The following is a 15,961-nucleotide window of genomic DNA, read 5'->3' as shown; positions in this document are numbered from 1 at the left end:
CTTTTGAACAGCTAACACTTCCCATCCAAGTGGCATATGGTAGAATCCTTCCCAAGAGTTTTGTTGTTGGTGTGTAAGTGTGCTGCTTTGGAGCACCTGGCTTGGTCTGGGTTGATGAAAAGTCAGGGAATTCCTCTCCCAGCAGGTGTGATGATTAGGCTGAGATCCACTGTGCATAGTCTGAAGTGATGGGAAAAAGGCTTTTGTGTGCAAAAAAAACTAAAAGATAGCCCTGTGAGAATGGAGAATGGAGAAAGTAGGTTTGAAGAAGGTCACAAGATCTTTGGAATTTAAAGCACATTTAAAAATTTATGCTTATTATGCTAAAACAAGGGAAACCACCAAATCAGTTTAATCAAGAAAGTGAGCTAATGGTTTGAATTCCTGTCTACAGCCTTGGCATTTCATACATTCCCTTGGTGTGATCATTTTCTTACAAATAGAAATTTCATTTGAATGCGGATGACCTTGGATTTAGGGTAGTTTAATTTATGATTTTTTTTAGCTTTATGGTGGAATGAGAAAGCCATATGCATTCAGTAAAGCTCTACTTTGAATTTTGAATGTTAGTCTTTTCCTGGGCTAGCAACATGCATGTGATATTCTCTTGTGATGCTGGGGTGGCAATGAGGCAGAGCTCTCAGTCTACCATGTCATCCCAAGTGGCAACACCCCATACTCTAATGTTTGTTAGGTGTATTCCATGCATGCTTGACTTCAGATATCTTCATATTACAGTGGATTTATCAGGACATAAGTCCATTGCAGGTTGAGGATTAACTGTGACTATGTACCAGTACAATGGCACAGACATTTCAAAGGTACCTACTCTCTTTATAACTGACATAGGTCAATGAAAACTAAAACTGATTCAATAATGTCCATAACTATTGAGAGTGTTATTACCAGGGTGACCACTTCTTCCATGATATGCTTGACAATTGTAGAGGAAAAAAATTAGTTTTTCTGATATGTGGCTGTCTAAACCTAGAAATAATGTCCATTTGAACTAAGCTGTCAACATTTCAAGATCCTTAGTATAGCAGTATTATTTTATCATGAAGAAATATTTTTATTTGTTCACCAATATTCTTAAATTTATGTAATTCTAGAAACTTTATTTGTGTTTATATTTGAATGTAGATCTATGAATATAAAATCTCAGGTGTCGGTTTCAAGTGTTTAATCTTTTACTAAAATAACAAGGGTGTAACTTTTGTAGGAATGAAATTATGACTCATGAATTAAATATATTTTGATTTTATGTATCTTTAAGCTTCTTAAGGACTTTGTGTGCTTATTTTTTTATTGACAAAAATGGGATAGTTATTATGGTTCAGTGATTGACTTTGTAAAAGATAACAGTTATTAAGCACTAAAATTTATTATTACTGTTTTCTAAGAGAAATAGTGTCTAGATTTGATGATTATATTTTATCATATATTACTTGATGATTTATTATAAATATTATTTAAAAAACCATAGCAGATAAAATTTCCTTTTTTTCCCCTAAATTAGATCATAATATCAGTAGTCTTACATTTATATCATTTGCTTTTATTAAATAATTGTCTCTTTACCTTTATTAGGTTATTACCATTGGGAAACATGTTAAAGGGTACCACTACATCATTGCAAATCTGGTAGGTGACTTAACTGGTACTTATTATTATTAGATATGCTTATTAATAAAAACTTAGAGCAATCATCGTTTATTAGTATTATTTTAAAGATATAGTTTGTTTATATTTGATAGATTATAAATGACAGTATATTTCCTATTTGTTATATTTTAGATTTACTTCCCAATTTCCATTCCCAGTCAATCTCCCATTATTACAAACTGTGTAACAAGCTATAGAAATATGTCAGGCACAATGGTACACACCTGTAATCCCAGAGGCTCAGGAGGCTGAGGCAGGAGAATCAGGACTTCAAAGCCAGCTTCAGAAAGAGTGGGATGCTAAGCAACTCAGTGAGACCCTGTCTCTAAATAAAACACAAAATAGGGCTGGGGATGTGGATTGTGGTAAGTGCCCTTGAGTTCAAACCTCCCTACAACCCACAAAGTAACCACAACTACACCAACAAAAATAGCTATATAACTGCCTGGTGTGGTGATACAGACTTATAATCCCAGCAACTCAAGAGGCTAAAACAGGAGGATTTCAACTTCAAGACCAGCCTCAGTAGTTTAGTGAGGGTCTAAGCAAGTTACTAAGACCCTGTTTCAAAATTAAAAAATAAAAAGGACTGGGGATGGCTCAGTGGTTAAGTGCCTGGGTTCAGTTCCCAGTACCCCGCCCCCCACAAAAATATCTACAGAACAATATTTGACTTAATAAAATATATCTATATGGGAAGCTAATTTCAATTCAGGGGAAAATTTTTATAAATATATAAATTAATTGTCCAAGTGTCCCTTATTTTTCACTGTCAAATTAAAATTTACACTGAAATGACTGCGTGGTTAATTGTATTTCCTTCTCAAGTATAATCAATTAATTTGGAATTATAAAATCTTTTTTTTCAAAAAAGGGTTTAGATCAGTAGTGAAATAAGCTTTGGCCTTTATTATTATAAAATTTTATGGTCTTTAATTGTATACGATCCTTTGTAATTAAGAACTACTCCCTGCATGCTCATGTATAATGTCCTCAGGAATCAAAGAAAAAGAAGGAAAGAGAATGAAAGCTAATCTAAATAGCATGTTAGGAGTCTGGTAGAGGTTTTTTTTTTTTTTTTTTTTTAATACCAATGTAGATTTATCTTATAGTTTCTGAAGTATTGGATTGTATATCACAAAACATCATTTTGACTTGTGACAAGAAGAGAAAAAAAAAACAAAATTTATCAGCTTATCATAAATACTGTTTTCACTGAAGGTTGTATCAATGACTTAGGAATAATAAATTTCTAATCAACATGCTACTGGAAGAAGTTGGTTTGTTCAAGATGAGATTTGTTTAGCAACGAGATGTCTGTCCTGTCATAAAAATTCTCTATGCCAGATGGGGTGGCACAGGTCTGTAATTCCAGCAATTTGGGAGGATGAAGTAGGTGGACCGCAAGTTAGAGGACAGCCTCAGCAATTTAACAAGGCTCTATGCAACTTAGTGAGACCCTGTCTCAAAATAAAAGGTAAAATGGGCTGGGAATGTGACTCAGTGGTAAAACACCCCTGGGATCAATCCCTAGTTCCCCGCCCCCACACACACAAAAAATTTTCTAGGCTTTTTCCTTATAGTGTACTAAGGAGATCCTAAAGTACTTCCTATAAAAAAGTAAGAGTTAAAACAAATGAAATTCTGTAATGAGGCTCTTCAGAGCCACATTCAGGCAGAGAACAGCCTGGACAGCCAGTCCCCTGTGTGAATCCTGCCATTTGATGAACAACGCAGAGCCACATCGAAAGCTGTGATCTTTAAAAATGTCCAGATGGAGAAGATTATACTGGAACATTCAGAAATAATGACAGAAGGCGGCTCATCAATTTGAAAGTTGGTATCTGATGCTATGGAAAAGGAAATAAGTATTTGAATGTTGAATGACCAAAGTTAAAAAAAAAAAAAAAAACTGCTATCATGCTTCTATGGAGAAATCTACCTAATACTTGATCTGAATTCAAGTTTTGCTTTTCCTTTTTTGAACACTTGATTTCCTCACCACCTGGAACTTCTAGTGAATCGTAATTTCAAAAGTCTGTATCATGCTGTCATTTCTGAGAATTTAGGACATCCTCAGAAATTCCACTGACATTTAAAATTAAAGAATGCCATCCAAAGGTGAATGGCTTTCATCCAAATTCTTGATTGAGAATGTCCTTTTCCCCCCAGCCAGTGTCTGGAGAGTGTCTGAAATGTGTTAGAGGAATTGGTTATAAAAGATAAAAACAAAGCAAAACAAAACAAAAAAACCTTCAAAAACTTCAGATATCATTATTGATGAATTTCTTCAGCAATTGCTGAATACTTGATTGGGCTTCTGAAACAGTGTCTGAGAATAAATTCCTGAAAGAGCAATTGAAAGGCTAGCTAGTACATAAAGTGCACATAAGGGCATCCTGTTTTCCTTTCCTCATCCCTTCTGCTGTCATGGATTTAACTTAATTATTTTAAAAATAATGCCTCTACAATTCAGATTGTGCCTTGGCTTCTCTGCTGTCATTCATTATCTCCTTTTCCTTCTGCTCCTCATAAATTGAAAAGTTTTGGACAGGAAAGAAGAAAACTTAGGGAAATGCAGATCCTCACTAAAGCCAGCTTAAAATCTTACCCAAAATTTGCAACTGAACTTATTGTTCGTAGTAAAATTACAGTAAAACAACAGTAAAAGGATAAAGATGTTTTAAAACCTAATGGAAAGGAAGGAGAAAATAGGAAAGAAAATACCAATTAAGCCAGAAGTCAACAAAATTTTTTAGGACATAGAGCAGATGAAGGATGAATATGTGGGATAGCTAACAGAAGGAAGATAAAACTAAAAAAAAAAAAAAAAAAAAAAGTGCCTGCAGAGTGGGATAGCTAAAAAGAGGCAGCATTTACTGGCTTATAAAGCCCAACAAGGGTATTCATATGCACATTATTGAGGAAGAGCTTTCAGGAGCAATGTGTAGGTGAGTGAAGGAGGCAAGGCAGAGAAGGAAAGAGAGCTAAACAGGAATGTGGTTAAGGTCAGGTTTAGGCTCTGTCTGAGTCCAGATCCCCTAGGACTTTCTGTTGCATAAATTGTATCACCTTCTTCCAACAGGAGACAAGGCAGAGACAGGGGCCTTTGTACCAGATTCCAGTTAGTTTTTGCCTTAACCAAGGAGGGAGTGGTTTCCATTCCAAGGCCAATTATCTGGGAAAAGTTATGTATGTGAACCATTGGCCAAAGCAGTAAAGGCCCACAGAGGATGGACATATCAGTTCCACCTCTGAGGTGGATTCCAGGAAACCAGGAATTATTAGGAACACCTGGGACAAAGTATTTGATTCAAAGTCCCTTGCAGGAATGATTGGATACCCCAAGTACTCATTCCATACAACCCAAATAAACAAGTATCCACAAGCCTTGGTCCCTAAACCCCCACTTCTCTCTTGTTAGTATACTTTGTAAAAAATATGAATCGGAGGAATTTGTGAGACTCAAGAAGCATGTGCTAAAAACACAAGACAACTAAATGAAAGTCTACAAGTGGAATTCTGAACCTCACTTCCCTCATCCGCCATCCTTTCTCTAGAATTTGGTCACATATATTCATTTATGTGGAGAGTGGATGATCTGAAGAAATCAAATGGAGCAGATATAGGCAGGACACACTTCTGTCCACCCCACCCAACAATCTATCTTATAGCAAAACATACTTGCTAATGAGCCTCACTCACATATATAGAAATTCCAAGAAATGTCTCAGTGTCTTATTCTGAAATAATCAAGCATGACTAGTCATTTGAGAAAAAAAAAATGCCATGAAGGATGCAATGCAAACAAACAGAAACTGGGCAGGTGACATCGGAAAAATGTTTAAAATCAGAGTTAATATCTACTGCAAAATAAAGGAAAATAATTTTAACCCATAAAAAATAAAATGAAGAATAAAATCATTGGAAAGCTAATTTGTTTTATTTCTTACAATAGAAAATTAAATTACATTAATTGGAAAATAAAATTGAGAAAAACTTCTAGATTATATGACGAAAGGACAATAAGATATAAAATGGGAAAAAAGAAAACCTGAAAGAAACTTAGACATTTAATTTAAGGGTTACAATATTTTAATAATAGACTTTGTAGAAATAGAGAAGAGTAAAATTAGGGGAAGGGAATTATTAAAGAATTGTTTTGAAAAATGTCCAAATGACACAAATCTCACCACTGAATAAATAATACAATAATAGAAGAAAGAATGAAAATGAGAATATCATCATGGAATTTCAGAGATTAAGAGATTTTAGAAGTTTGGGGCAGTAACAGGGAAGTAGATAGGAGTGAGAAGCAGGTCACATGCAAAAAAGAATTAGAAATGACTTTTTTTGAGAGCAACAATGGAAAATGAAAGTCAACGGAATGATACATTTAAGTCATAGAGTATTCAACTCAAAATCCTATTTTGAGCCAAAATGCTAATCAAGTCTCAGGGTAAAATCATTTCAAATATAAAATGTCTCAAAAACTTTACTTCCAATGTGTTTTAGGAAACTATGAGGGAATCTAATGGAAAGAAAGAATAAAGTGAAAAAGGAAATATGACCCAGGAAATGAGATTTACTCAAAAAAAAGAAGTGAAGGAACACATTAGGGTAGTAATAGCTGTAGAGTAGAAGGAAAGAGGAACCAATTCAACTGGCAGCAGTAAGGAGGAGTCCTAGAAATTAAATATTTAGGATTACACTGAAATAGATTTCCTGATGTTTGAATATTCCTTTTGTAAAGAAGCCTTTCTTATATGTATATGAAATGTTTTCATGAAGCAACTGAAAAAACATAAGGTTAGGCATATAGAGATCTCTAGTAGTGAAGAGACGGTGATTAACATTCAGGTGAAATAATGCTCAAGGAAAAAAATGCAATCCTAGTACCTTATTTGACTTTGCTACTAATAACAGAGTTAAAAATATGTAAACAGAAAACATTGATCAAAATGGGTGAAGAGAGAAATGGTTTGGTTACATAATTGGGTTATATACTCATTTAACAAAAATATCTAAAATTAAGCAATTAAGAAAGAACAGTGAAAGTGTGTAATTCATAAAAAACAGGTAAATTAGTGAAAATGAAGTCATTGAAATTGAAGGCTTTGAAGCATCTTAACTGGACCATGGGTGGGGTCGAACAGAGAATCTCTGATTTTGTTATGTATGTTTTAGTGTAACTCTCTCTATATGTATATATTTTCATATCAACAACAATGAAAAGATTATATTTTTTCCAGTATGAGGACCCACACTTAATTCATGGCACTCTTAATCATTATGCACAATAACGAATCATTTTAAATATGAAAATATTTTAAAATATGAATATTTTATAATTATAAAATGTGATATATTTATAATTGTGACTTTGAAATTGTGATTTTTATTTTTAATAATCAATTTGAGTTAAAATTCATGACAGCACAATATTTGAAATCAATGAAAATACCACATGATAGTTTTAGTAATGAATGAATTCATTCTAATAATGTAATAGACATCGATCTTATAAAATTTAATATGTTCTATAAAATTAGTTTCAGGCTTAATTTGAAATTGTGTATTTTCAATTAAGCAATTGAGAACAATGATTGGGCATGTACCTTCCATTCTCATTTTAAAGATGTTTATCCCAGGCCAGGGAATGATCAATTTAAATAGGAATGACTTGACCACAAAGTTGCAGTCTTGAACTAGATTAATGTTAGTGTCTGTAACCACATGGCAGTGTTCTTTTTAGATTCAATAAATAAAGCTCATTCCTTACTAATTGATGGTCTCTCAATAAAATGGAGAACCTTTATACAAGGACTCTTCAGTACTTTATGAGACAGCCAATCATTAAGCATGGATTGATTATAAGGACCCACTGTGATACCTATATGATATTAGGCGCTGGTGAGGAGCTTTGACTGATAAATGCGTGAAAATGTTTTTGGAGACTTTTTATCTCTCACATGTTCTTTGAAATATGTAAAGCCACAATGTGTAGAATTATTTGGGGAATGTTAAGTTCTACTTGAATGACATACAAATATTTTATGTCTAGGGATTTACTGATGGAGACCTACTAAAAATTCAGTTTGGAGGCGCAAATGTCTCTGGATTTCAGATTGTGGATTATGATGATTCCTTGGTGTCTAAATTTATAGAAAGATGGTCAACGCTGGAAGAAAAAGAATATCCTGGAGCACATACAACCACAATTAAGGTTTGCTTTTCATTTCTGTTTTTATTTTTTTTTCCATATAAGGATAGTGATAGAGTGTGGAAAATACAGGAAGGAATAGAGATCCCAGATCAAATTTTGGTAAACATAGTTTATTATAGACTGCTAAATACAGTTTTTACATTATGTTTAAGTTAGAAACCATTTCGTTTTCTTACTGTTTGCAATTACCTGCATTCATTTATTTATCCATTTGGCTTTTTCGTATTGAGTGGATTCTGTACCAGGCAGTTGGGTGACTTTAAAAAAAAAGAAAAGAAAAGAAAAGAAAGAAAAGAAAAGAAAAGAAGAGTCCTGCTTTTGCTCACAGTTTAGTGAAGGAAGGACAATAGCCCTGAGAGAAGAATGCCAGGGAGAAAGGGGACAGCAAACTGAAAGACATAGCAGGTGTCTTTCCTTGAATTAGATGCTCTGGGAAGGCCTTATCTGAGGAGGAGGGAATTTTTAACATAAGACCAGTTTTAACATAAGGCAGTTGGCTGTGACTTAGAAAATTTTTTTTGCAAGTAAATTGAAGAATAATAGGTGTCAATTTTCCCTAATTTTCACAAAACTCCCTGGGAATCCTTTGGTCAATAAGCATATGGCCACCTATAAAAAGTGTATTTATGTGGTTTTTTTTTTGTGTGTGTGTGTGTATAAAATAACTGCTGATGAAAAGCCTAGACTTTAGCACCCTTTAGAAAGCAGACAAAAATCTCAGTTACTTTAATAATAAAAAAATAAATACAATGCTTTATGCAATCAAACAAGTAATTCAGGAGTACTAGATGTCATTTGCTGCTGTAGTATATGAGCTATACAGATTCTGCTTTGTTCTCCATGGGTTTGGACACACTGAGGCCTTCACTTATTTATTTGATCAATTTTATGTGTATCTAGACATATGCATGTGTTTACCTTCAAATGTTCTATGTTTCTGTGGTTGGAAGTAAAAGTAAGGTTTTTAAATTTTGTTTTTGTTTTCCCTTTTTTTGTTGACTTTATTGAGAGCAGAGTTAAGTCTTGGCCAAGAGTGGATTGAGAAGTGAATGGACTGAAGGAAGCATACTGTTGACTTTCTTCACAAAACTAGAAATTTGTGACCATGACAGGCAAAAGGCGCAAAGTCTTTTCAAATGTGTAATGATTTTGTTTGTGTTTTACAAAGTGGGTTTTATATGAACCAGTTCTGGAAGTGCAATTTTAGTTGCTGTCCCCAGTCAAACTGATTATACGTCATGGACAGGGTATTTGACTATAAATTTTCTGGCTGTGAAACTGGTCCCAGATAAAGATTAGAAACTCTGATGTTCTCTATTTTCGGGTGTATAATTTAATCTTTTTAATTTTAAGTCAATTTCAGAGAAGCATCCCATAGGATGTTAAAAAATAACTCTCAGTTAATTTTTTGAAGTAGATATCTTCCTGTTTGGTGGCCTTGACCGAGATTTAGCATTTAGGCTGTTTACTTGTGGTTTTCTAGGTATCTGCATGTAACAAAGTTGTTGAGAATGCGAATGGACACCTGGACCCTCAGTTAATGTGAGGTGTGTCTACCTCTGTGTCCAACAGAAGTGTAACTGCCCATCCCTTTACAATGGAACTTCAGGCTTCTGTCCATCAAGACAGGATACAATTTAAGTTCTCTGAAGAAGAGCACTTGTGACACAAACACTCTACTGGTCGTTGTAAGGTCCCCTTGTTGTTGCTGTGAAAAGTTTGAAAGAATATGAGATTTTATTTTTCTCCTAGAAGTCATATCATTACTCAGGTTCATGTGTATTGCATCAAAATGTTGGTATATTCAGGGCACACGGGATCTTTGGCAATGCATTCTGTTACCATTTTTGCCAAAAGCCAGTGCCAGGTATCCCAGGGAGCATACATGAAGACCTCCTTTTTTCTCTTCCTGCATAGCATTTTTCTTCCATAATGCCTCATTTTGGTGACTTCTAACAATTTTCAGAGATCATGATGGCCTTTCATTGTGTAATGTTGCAAAGAACGTAGGTATACGAGTTGAAAAACAGGCTCTAAATCACTATTTGACCTTGGGTCCAGTTTTCTCATCTGTTCCATTCAGTCATAACTGTTAATTCCCAGGTTGCTGTGAAGATTAGATCTAACATTCAAAAAGAAATTAAGCATAACATTAGAAGCATTGATACTAATATCTAAATATCTTTTCCCACTCCTTTCCTAAAATGAAGGAACACCAGCCAATTGCAAAAGTATATTTCAGTTTTAACATTTTGTGATCCCTCTACTTCTACCTCAGAGATATATTTTATAAGGTCTTTGAAACTTTAGAAAAAAGATTAAAATTCTGGGAGAAAATGCATCTGTAGGTGGGAGTTCATCCTAACAGACACAGATTGCTCATGTACTAGAGAGCCAGGAATGGAATATAAAAATAGAAATGAAAAATGTATGAATCTTACCCTTTAAAATCTACAGTCTTATGGAGGAGACAAACATGCAACTGTAATAGAGAATGATGCATGTAAAATGTGCCAGTTCTTTGCAGATGATTAGGACAGTCTGTGAGAGGGAGATTAGGGAAGAACTTCTGTAGGAGGGACACCAGAGCAGCATGTTGATCAGGAAAATAAGTATGGGAGGGTGTTTAAAAGAGCAGCAGGTACAGAGACTGGAAATGGTGAAACAGCATGACAGATTCAAGGAAATAGACAACTTTTGCAATTGCAAGAACTTAAATATTTAGAACTGGTGAAAGGGACATGTTTGGGAAGTTGTCAGAGGTAAGGCTATTCAACTGCCAACAGATATAACAGGTAGCAGTTAAAAGCTCTAATAGTTCCTCCTTATCTATGATGGGTAAGTTCCAAGACTCCAAGTGAATAGCTAAGATGATGGATGGCCTCAAGCCCTAGATATATTTTGATTTTTCATAAACATACATAACTATGATAAAGTTTAATTTATACATTAGGCATAGCAAGACAGGATTAACAACTAATGTAAAATAGAACTATTATAACAATATACTATAATAAATGTTATTTATCGTCTCTCAAAGTCTCTCAAAATGTCTTATTATACTGTACTCCTTTTTTTTTTTCTTGTGCTAATTTGAGATGACACAATGCTTACTTGATGGGGTGAACAGTAAGGTGAATGACACAGACCTTGTGACCTCAGCATACAATTTTTTTTTCTTTCTTAATGAGAACATTCACCTTTTCACTTAAAGTAAGCAAGCACTTGACAGCTCCTCTTCAGCATATCCAGATTGCCAGCATCACCACTCTAGCACTTTGAGGCCATTATTAAGTAAAATAAAGGTTAACTGAACACAAGCACTGCCAAACCACAAAGAGTACAAATGACTAACAGGGTAGTGTATAAAGCGTGGATACGCTGGACAAAGGCATGATTCACATTGTGGATGAGAACAAATGAGAGTGTGAGGTTTCAGCATTCTACTCAGAATAGCATGTGATTTATAAGTTATGAATTATTTATTTCTGGAACTTACCATTTCATATTTTCAGACCATGGTTGACCCAGGTAACTGAAACCATGGAAATCAAAAGCATGGATGTGGGAAAACTACTTTTGAGATTTTCTCTATTTCCATAGGCAGAAGAAAGAAGCCAAAACTAGAAGGCGCTATGTTGCATTCTCTAAATATAAATAGTGTATTCTCAATATATGATTCATTTAATGAGAGCAAGCAGAAATATCTTTAATGAGATTATTTCCAATGAGGTTACTTTGTTTGATGTTGTTTTTGGGGTCATTGACTAAATCAGGTACATTTTCTGGTGATTTAAATCACATTTTATTACTCTACAATAAAAAACTAGTGCTATAGGCACAAAAACTTGTAAAAAATATTGTTCATTATATCAAATTCTTTCCATGATTGGGCTTAGGAAATTAAATCAAGTGGGAATAATAACCAAATTATTGTTTTAAAGTTTTAGTCTTCCTCAAAAGTTAATGCAACTTCCATAGTTTCCTAATTAAAATAAATTTTATTCAAAAAATCAGTAAAATATTAAATGAGTTGAAATATTTAATATATTTTAATGACATCAAATATAAATTGCAACATTTAAATTTCTTTATTCTTACATAATATACCAAAAATAACTCTGGAATAATAGCACTGAGATTTTATTTTATTTGTGGTGGTGGGCATGAAACCCAGAACCTCTTGCATGCTAGGAAAGCCCTGTAACCCTGAACTACATACACCTTAGCCTTGCACTGAGATTTTAAATCTGACTCTGTCTTTCACTAATTTGCTAATAACTTGGGATGATATTCATTCATTCATTCATTCATTTATCCATTCAACACATATTTGTTGAATTTCTACTCTGCAACAGAACCTGTCCTATGTGTTAAAGAAAAGGCAAAATTCTGTTCTTCAAGGAGTTCACAGTCTTCAGAATCAAACTCAACAATTCCTTTGTAGAAATGATACAAATTGCCTTAATGATATCTTAAACAGACATGTTCAAACTCAACTCTTGATTTTCCACCAGATAGTTCCTTCTAGCCTCTGCAAATGATTTCTTCCAAATCATTCCCATCTCGGTTGATGACAACTCCAAACTTCAGTTGTTACTTTTCAAACTTGAAAATGACCTTGACTTCCCTCTTTCCTTTGCAGCCCACATCCAATCTGTCAGAAAATCCTATTAGCACTGCCTCATTCCTTACCACCTCCTCCACAACCACTCTCAATGCAACTATCATCCTGTCTCTGCCAGGATGATCCCCAAAGTCTCATAAACTGGTTTCTCTCTTCCTACACTTCTCTCCATCTTTGTCATCCTGGTGGTTCTGTTCCAAATCCTCCAGTGTGTTTCTGTTTCACTTGGTGTACAAGTCATCCTCGTGGCTTAGGAGACCCTAAATGCTCTGTCACTTAGTCTCATATGACCTCATTTCTCAGCATGGTCCCTCTCACTCACAGTATTCCAGCAACATTGGCATGCTTGCTAATCCTTAAGTGTCCCGGGGGGTATTTTCCCATATCAGAGCCTTAGCACTGCTTATTCTGTCTTCTGGATCAATTGCCCCTTACATACCTGCATAACTGAGCCTCTTGCATTGATTAGATCCTGGCTTCAATGAAGTCTTCTCAAGGAGTCAATAGACAGAGGGTCTCTATTTAAAACTGTAATCTCTCCATCATCACAAGTGCCATCACCCTTCCTCTGCTTCATCTCTCCAACCCCATTCTTACCTTGAAGTATAGTTTATTGGTCATTAATTCATTTATTACATTATTGTCTGCCTTCTCCTGCTTGAGAAGTTTCATTGTTTGTTCATGGATATATCCCAAGCTCCTAAAATAAAGTCTAGTACATAGTACCTATTCAAGAAATACTTACCTAATGAACAGTAGAGGAAAAGAAAGTATCACCTATAATAAAGACAAAATTCTGGTTCTGGAGGTAAGAAAAGTCTTCTTGAAGGAAACAACATAGAGCTTAAGACCTAAAAGAGAAATGGAAATTACAGGCAAGTAGAAGGGACAGTGGCTCCAGAGAGAGGGAAATGGACTGGTGAAATATCCAGGGCAAGGAAAATATGAATATTTCCACAAGGCTAAAGGTTGAACAGAGGTGCTTTGAGGGACTGCTGAGAAATTGTACTTTAAAAATGTGCGGAATCCAGGATTGGGGGTGTAGCTCAGTGGAAGAGAGCTTGCCTAGCATGTGTGAGGTCCCAGGTGTTACTTTCCAGCACTGCAAAAAAGTGCAGTGTCCAGACCTTGTGTGCCTTGGTGACATACTAAGAAATATTTTGTCTTATTCTGAGAACAATTAGGGAATCTCTAGAAGAGACTGCTGATCTCAGTTTAGATACAGGAAGATTATTTTGGCTGCTGTGGTGACAAGAGATAGAAGGCAATACAGGTGCAGACCAATAACACAAACAATCTAGTCAAGAGAGGACAATTGTCTGAATTGTGGTTGTGGTGTGGGGATGGCAAGCAATAGGTGAATTTGTTACATTCACCATTTCTTTTAATTTTCTTATTTATAAGTGAAAAAAATGATGTCTTGCTGGTGTTAAGTGATATACCAGAATGTGACTTGACATTTATGTGGCTCTTTAAATAATGCAACCATTCATTTTGTAATATGCTGATATAAATTCCATTGAGAAATATTTATAGATCAAAAATAAGATTCTTATTGTAGCTTATTGACCCTGAGTCTTACAGAGTGGTTTGCAAGAGTAAGTACACGAGAGATACTTGTAGCAGTGAAGGATAATGAACTGTAAAATAAAAGCAATCATTCAGAAAATACAAATCACTGAGAAACTTTGTAGTTATCATTGCTATGAGATTCGATTGAAATTTCTGCCACAGCATTTGGTGTGTCCATTCATTCAGCCATAGCAGAAAAGTAGTGAGTAATTTTACTTGATGATACATAAAGTGACTGCAGAAATCTGACCCGATCCTTCGCAGCATCTAGATCACCTGTGGGATGATGAAAGTAGGCATTTTTACCTTCCTTAGACAAATAATGTCAAAAAAAGGCAAATTATGAAAAATGATTTGTCCCTATCTAAAAAATAATTTACAAATATTTCCATTTTGAGATGTATTTTTTGTGTTTTTCTCATCTCCAACAACTTTCACAATATGACTATTTATTCTACCTTCTCTCATGGTAACCCTGGTTCTCCTTTGTGTCATTGATGTCTTGCTGGTGTTAAGTGATTTAATACCAGAATGTGACTTGACATTTGTGTGGCACTTTAAATAATGCCTTTCTCACAAGAATCTCATTTTACTTGGAAAAGGACTTAACACACATACTAACTTTCTTAATTGCTATCCTAAGAGACTTATTAGTCCTGTCTGAAAATAGTAAAATCTTTTTCAGTCCAGTAATTAGTGTCGTGCATTAAATAGTACCCTGGTGGCCTAATCGAATTAATTCTGCTTCGGAAGCGTTTAAACTGACCAAAACCCACAGCTGATTCTTTAGCATTTACCATTGCTAATATTAAAGTGTTTGCCTACCAACAAACCAGAAGCTTGGCAGATTTAGTTTTTTATATTTCATAGTTTAAAAAACTGTGCATGAGATGGAAATATCCTCATAAATTTGGAAAAAAAAATTGGTTTTGATAATATGTATTTTGTCAAAGTTAGTTGAAAGAATTTTATATATATTATACCATTAAATATGTATTATTGATGTTTATAGTTATTATAATGCAGGATATCTGGGTTCAAATCTCATTTCTGTTACCAATATTTTGCCCCAAAGACTGGGTGGACTTTTCCTCTCAGAAGACCTAAGACGATGAAGGAGACTTTCATTCTTGGCCAACCCTAGAAAGGGAAAGTAAACTTACAAATCAACTTCTCAACCCTTTGGGGCTTGGAAGGTTATAGATAAAGGATTAAAAAAAAAAAGCATGAAAGGACTAGGCATGCAGATGGAGTGAAAAAGAAATTAGAGCTTGTTTGGCATTCACTCTGGCAGCCATCTTAGATTCAACCCGCTTTGGCCAATTCACTTGAGGAGAAACTTCTAACTTTTAGGTATCCTGACCTCAAAGATAAGCAGGATGAGGATGGTGTAGAAATTCAGCTAGGTCTCCAAGGTGGAACAAGATTAGGGTAGGTAACATTTCCACATTTCTGTATCTGTAAAGAGAACAAGTGATGATTTCTAATATTTTCCCCAAATCTCTAAAACCATGATTATGTGAAAAACTAACCCGGTCCTCAATAAAATGTTACTATTTCTCATTTTTTTTGCTGAATCTCTGAAATCTCATGTGGTTCCCCTTCTGCTAAAGATTGTAGTGACTTGCATGTAGACATCTTTGATCTCTAGGTGCCCAAACTGAAATCTAAATCACCCTGGACAGTATGTGTTTTGCATAGATTGTAAAAAATAAGGAACTGTTACAAATGGGAGACACCAGGAGGGATTTATGCAACTAATGAAATAAAAGCTTTGCTTCTGAGGAAGTCTTTACCTGTTGGCTAAATCAAAACCAGACAGTGCTTTAATTTAAATTTCTTTTTCTATCTTTGTCGGAAAAGTTGTACTC

General features: G+C 34.7%; 1 protein-coding gene across 2 annotated transcripts in view; it reads left to right on the top strand.

Moving 5' to 3' along the window:
• GRIA2 (glutamate ionotropic receptor AMPA type subunit 2) overlaps window positions 1–15,961 on the top strand; it is a gene marked incomplete at both ends in the record, with an annotated part of 140,487 nt that overhangs the window by 89,056 nt on the left and 35,470 nt on the right. For both annotated transcript variants that reach the window (XM_081304515.1, XM_081304516.1), the window contains 2 exons: window positions 1,591–1,644; window positions 7,730–7,891. In XM_081304515.1, coding sequence (XP_081160641.1) covers window positions 1,591–1,644; window positions 7,730–7,891 — 216 coding nt within the window. The remainder of the gene's footprint in view (window positions 1–1,590; window positions 1,645–7,729; window positions 7,892–15,961) is intronic.

This window comes from Spermophilus citellus (genome assembly GCF_964194105.1).
Source record: "Spermophilus citellus genome assembly, chromosome: 8".
Classification (NCBI taxonomy): Eukaryota; Metazoa; Chordata; class Mammalia; order Rodentia; family Sciuridae; genus Spermophilus; species Spermophilus citellus.
Note: the sequence above shows the minus strand (reverse complement) of the source record. Positions and strands in the feature narration are given on the sequence as shown.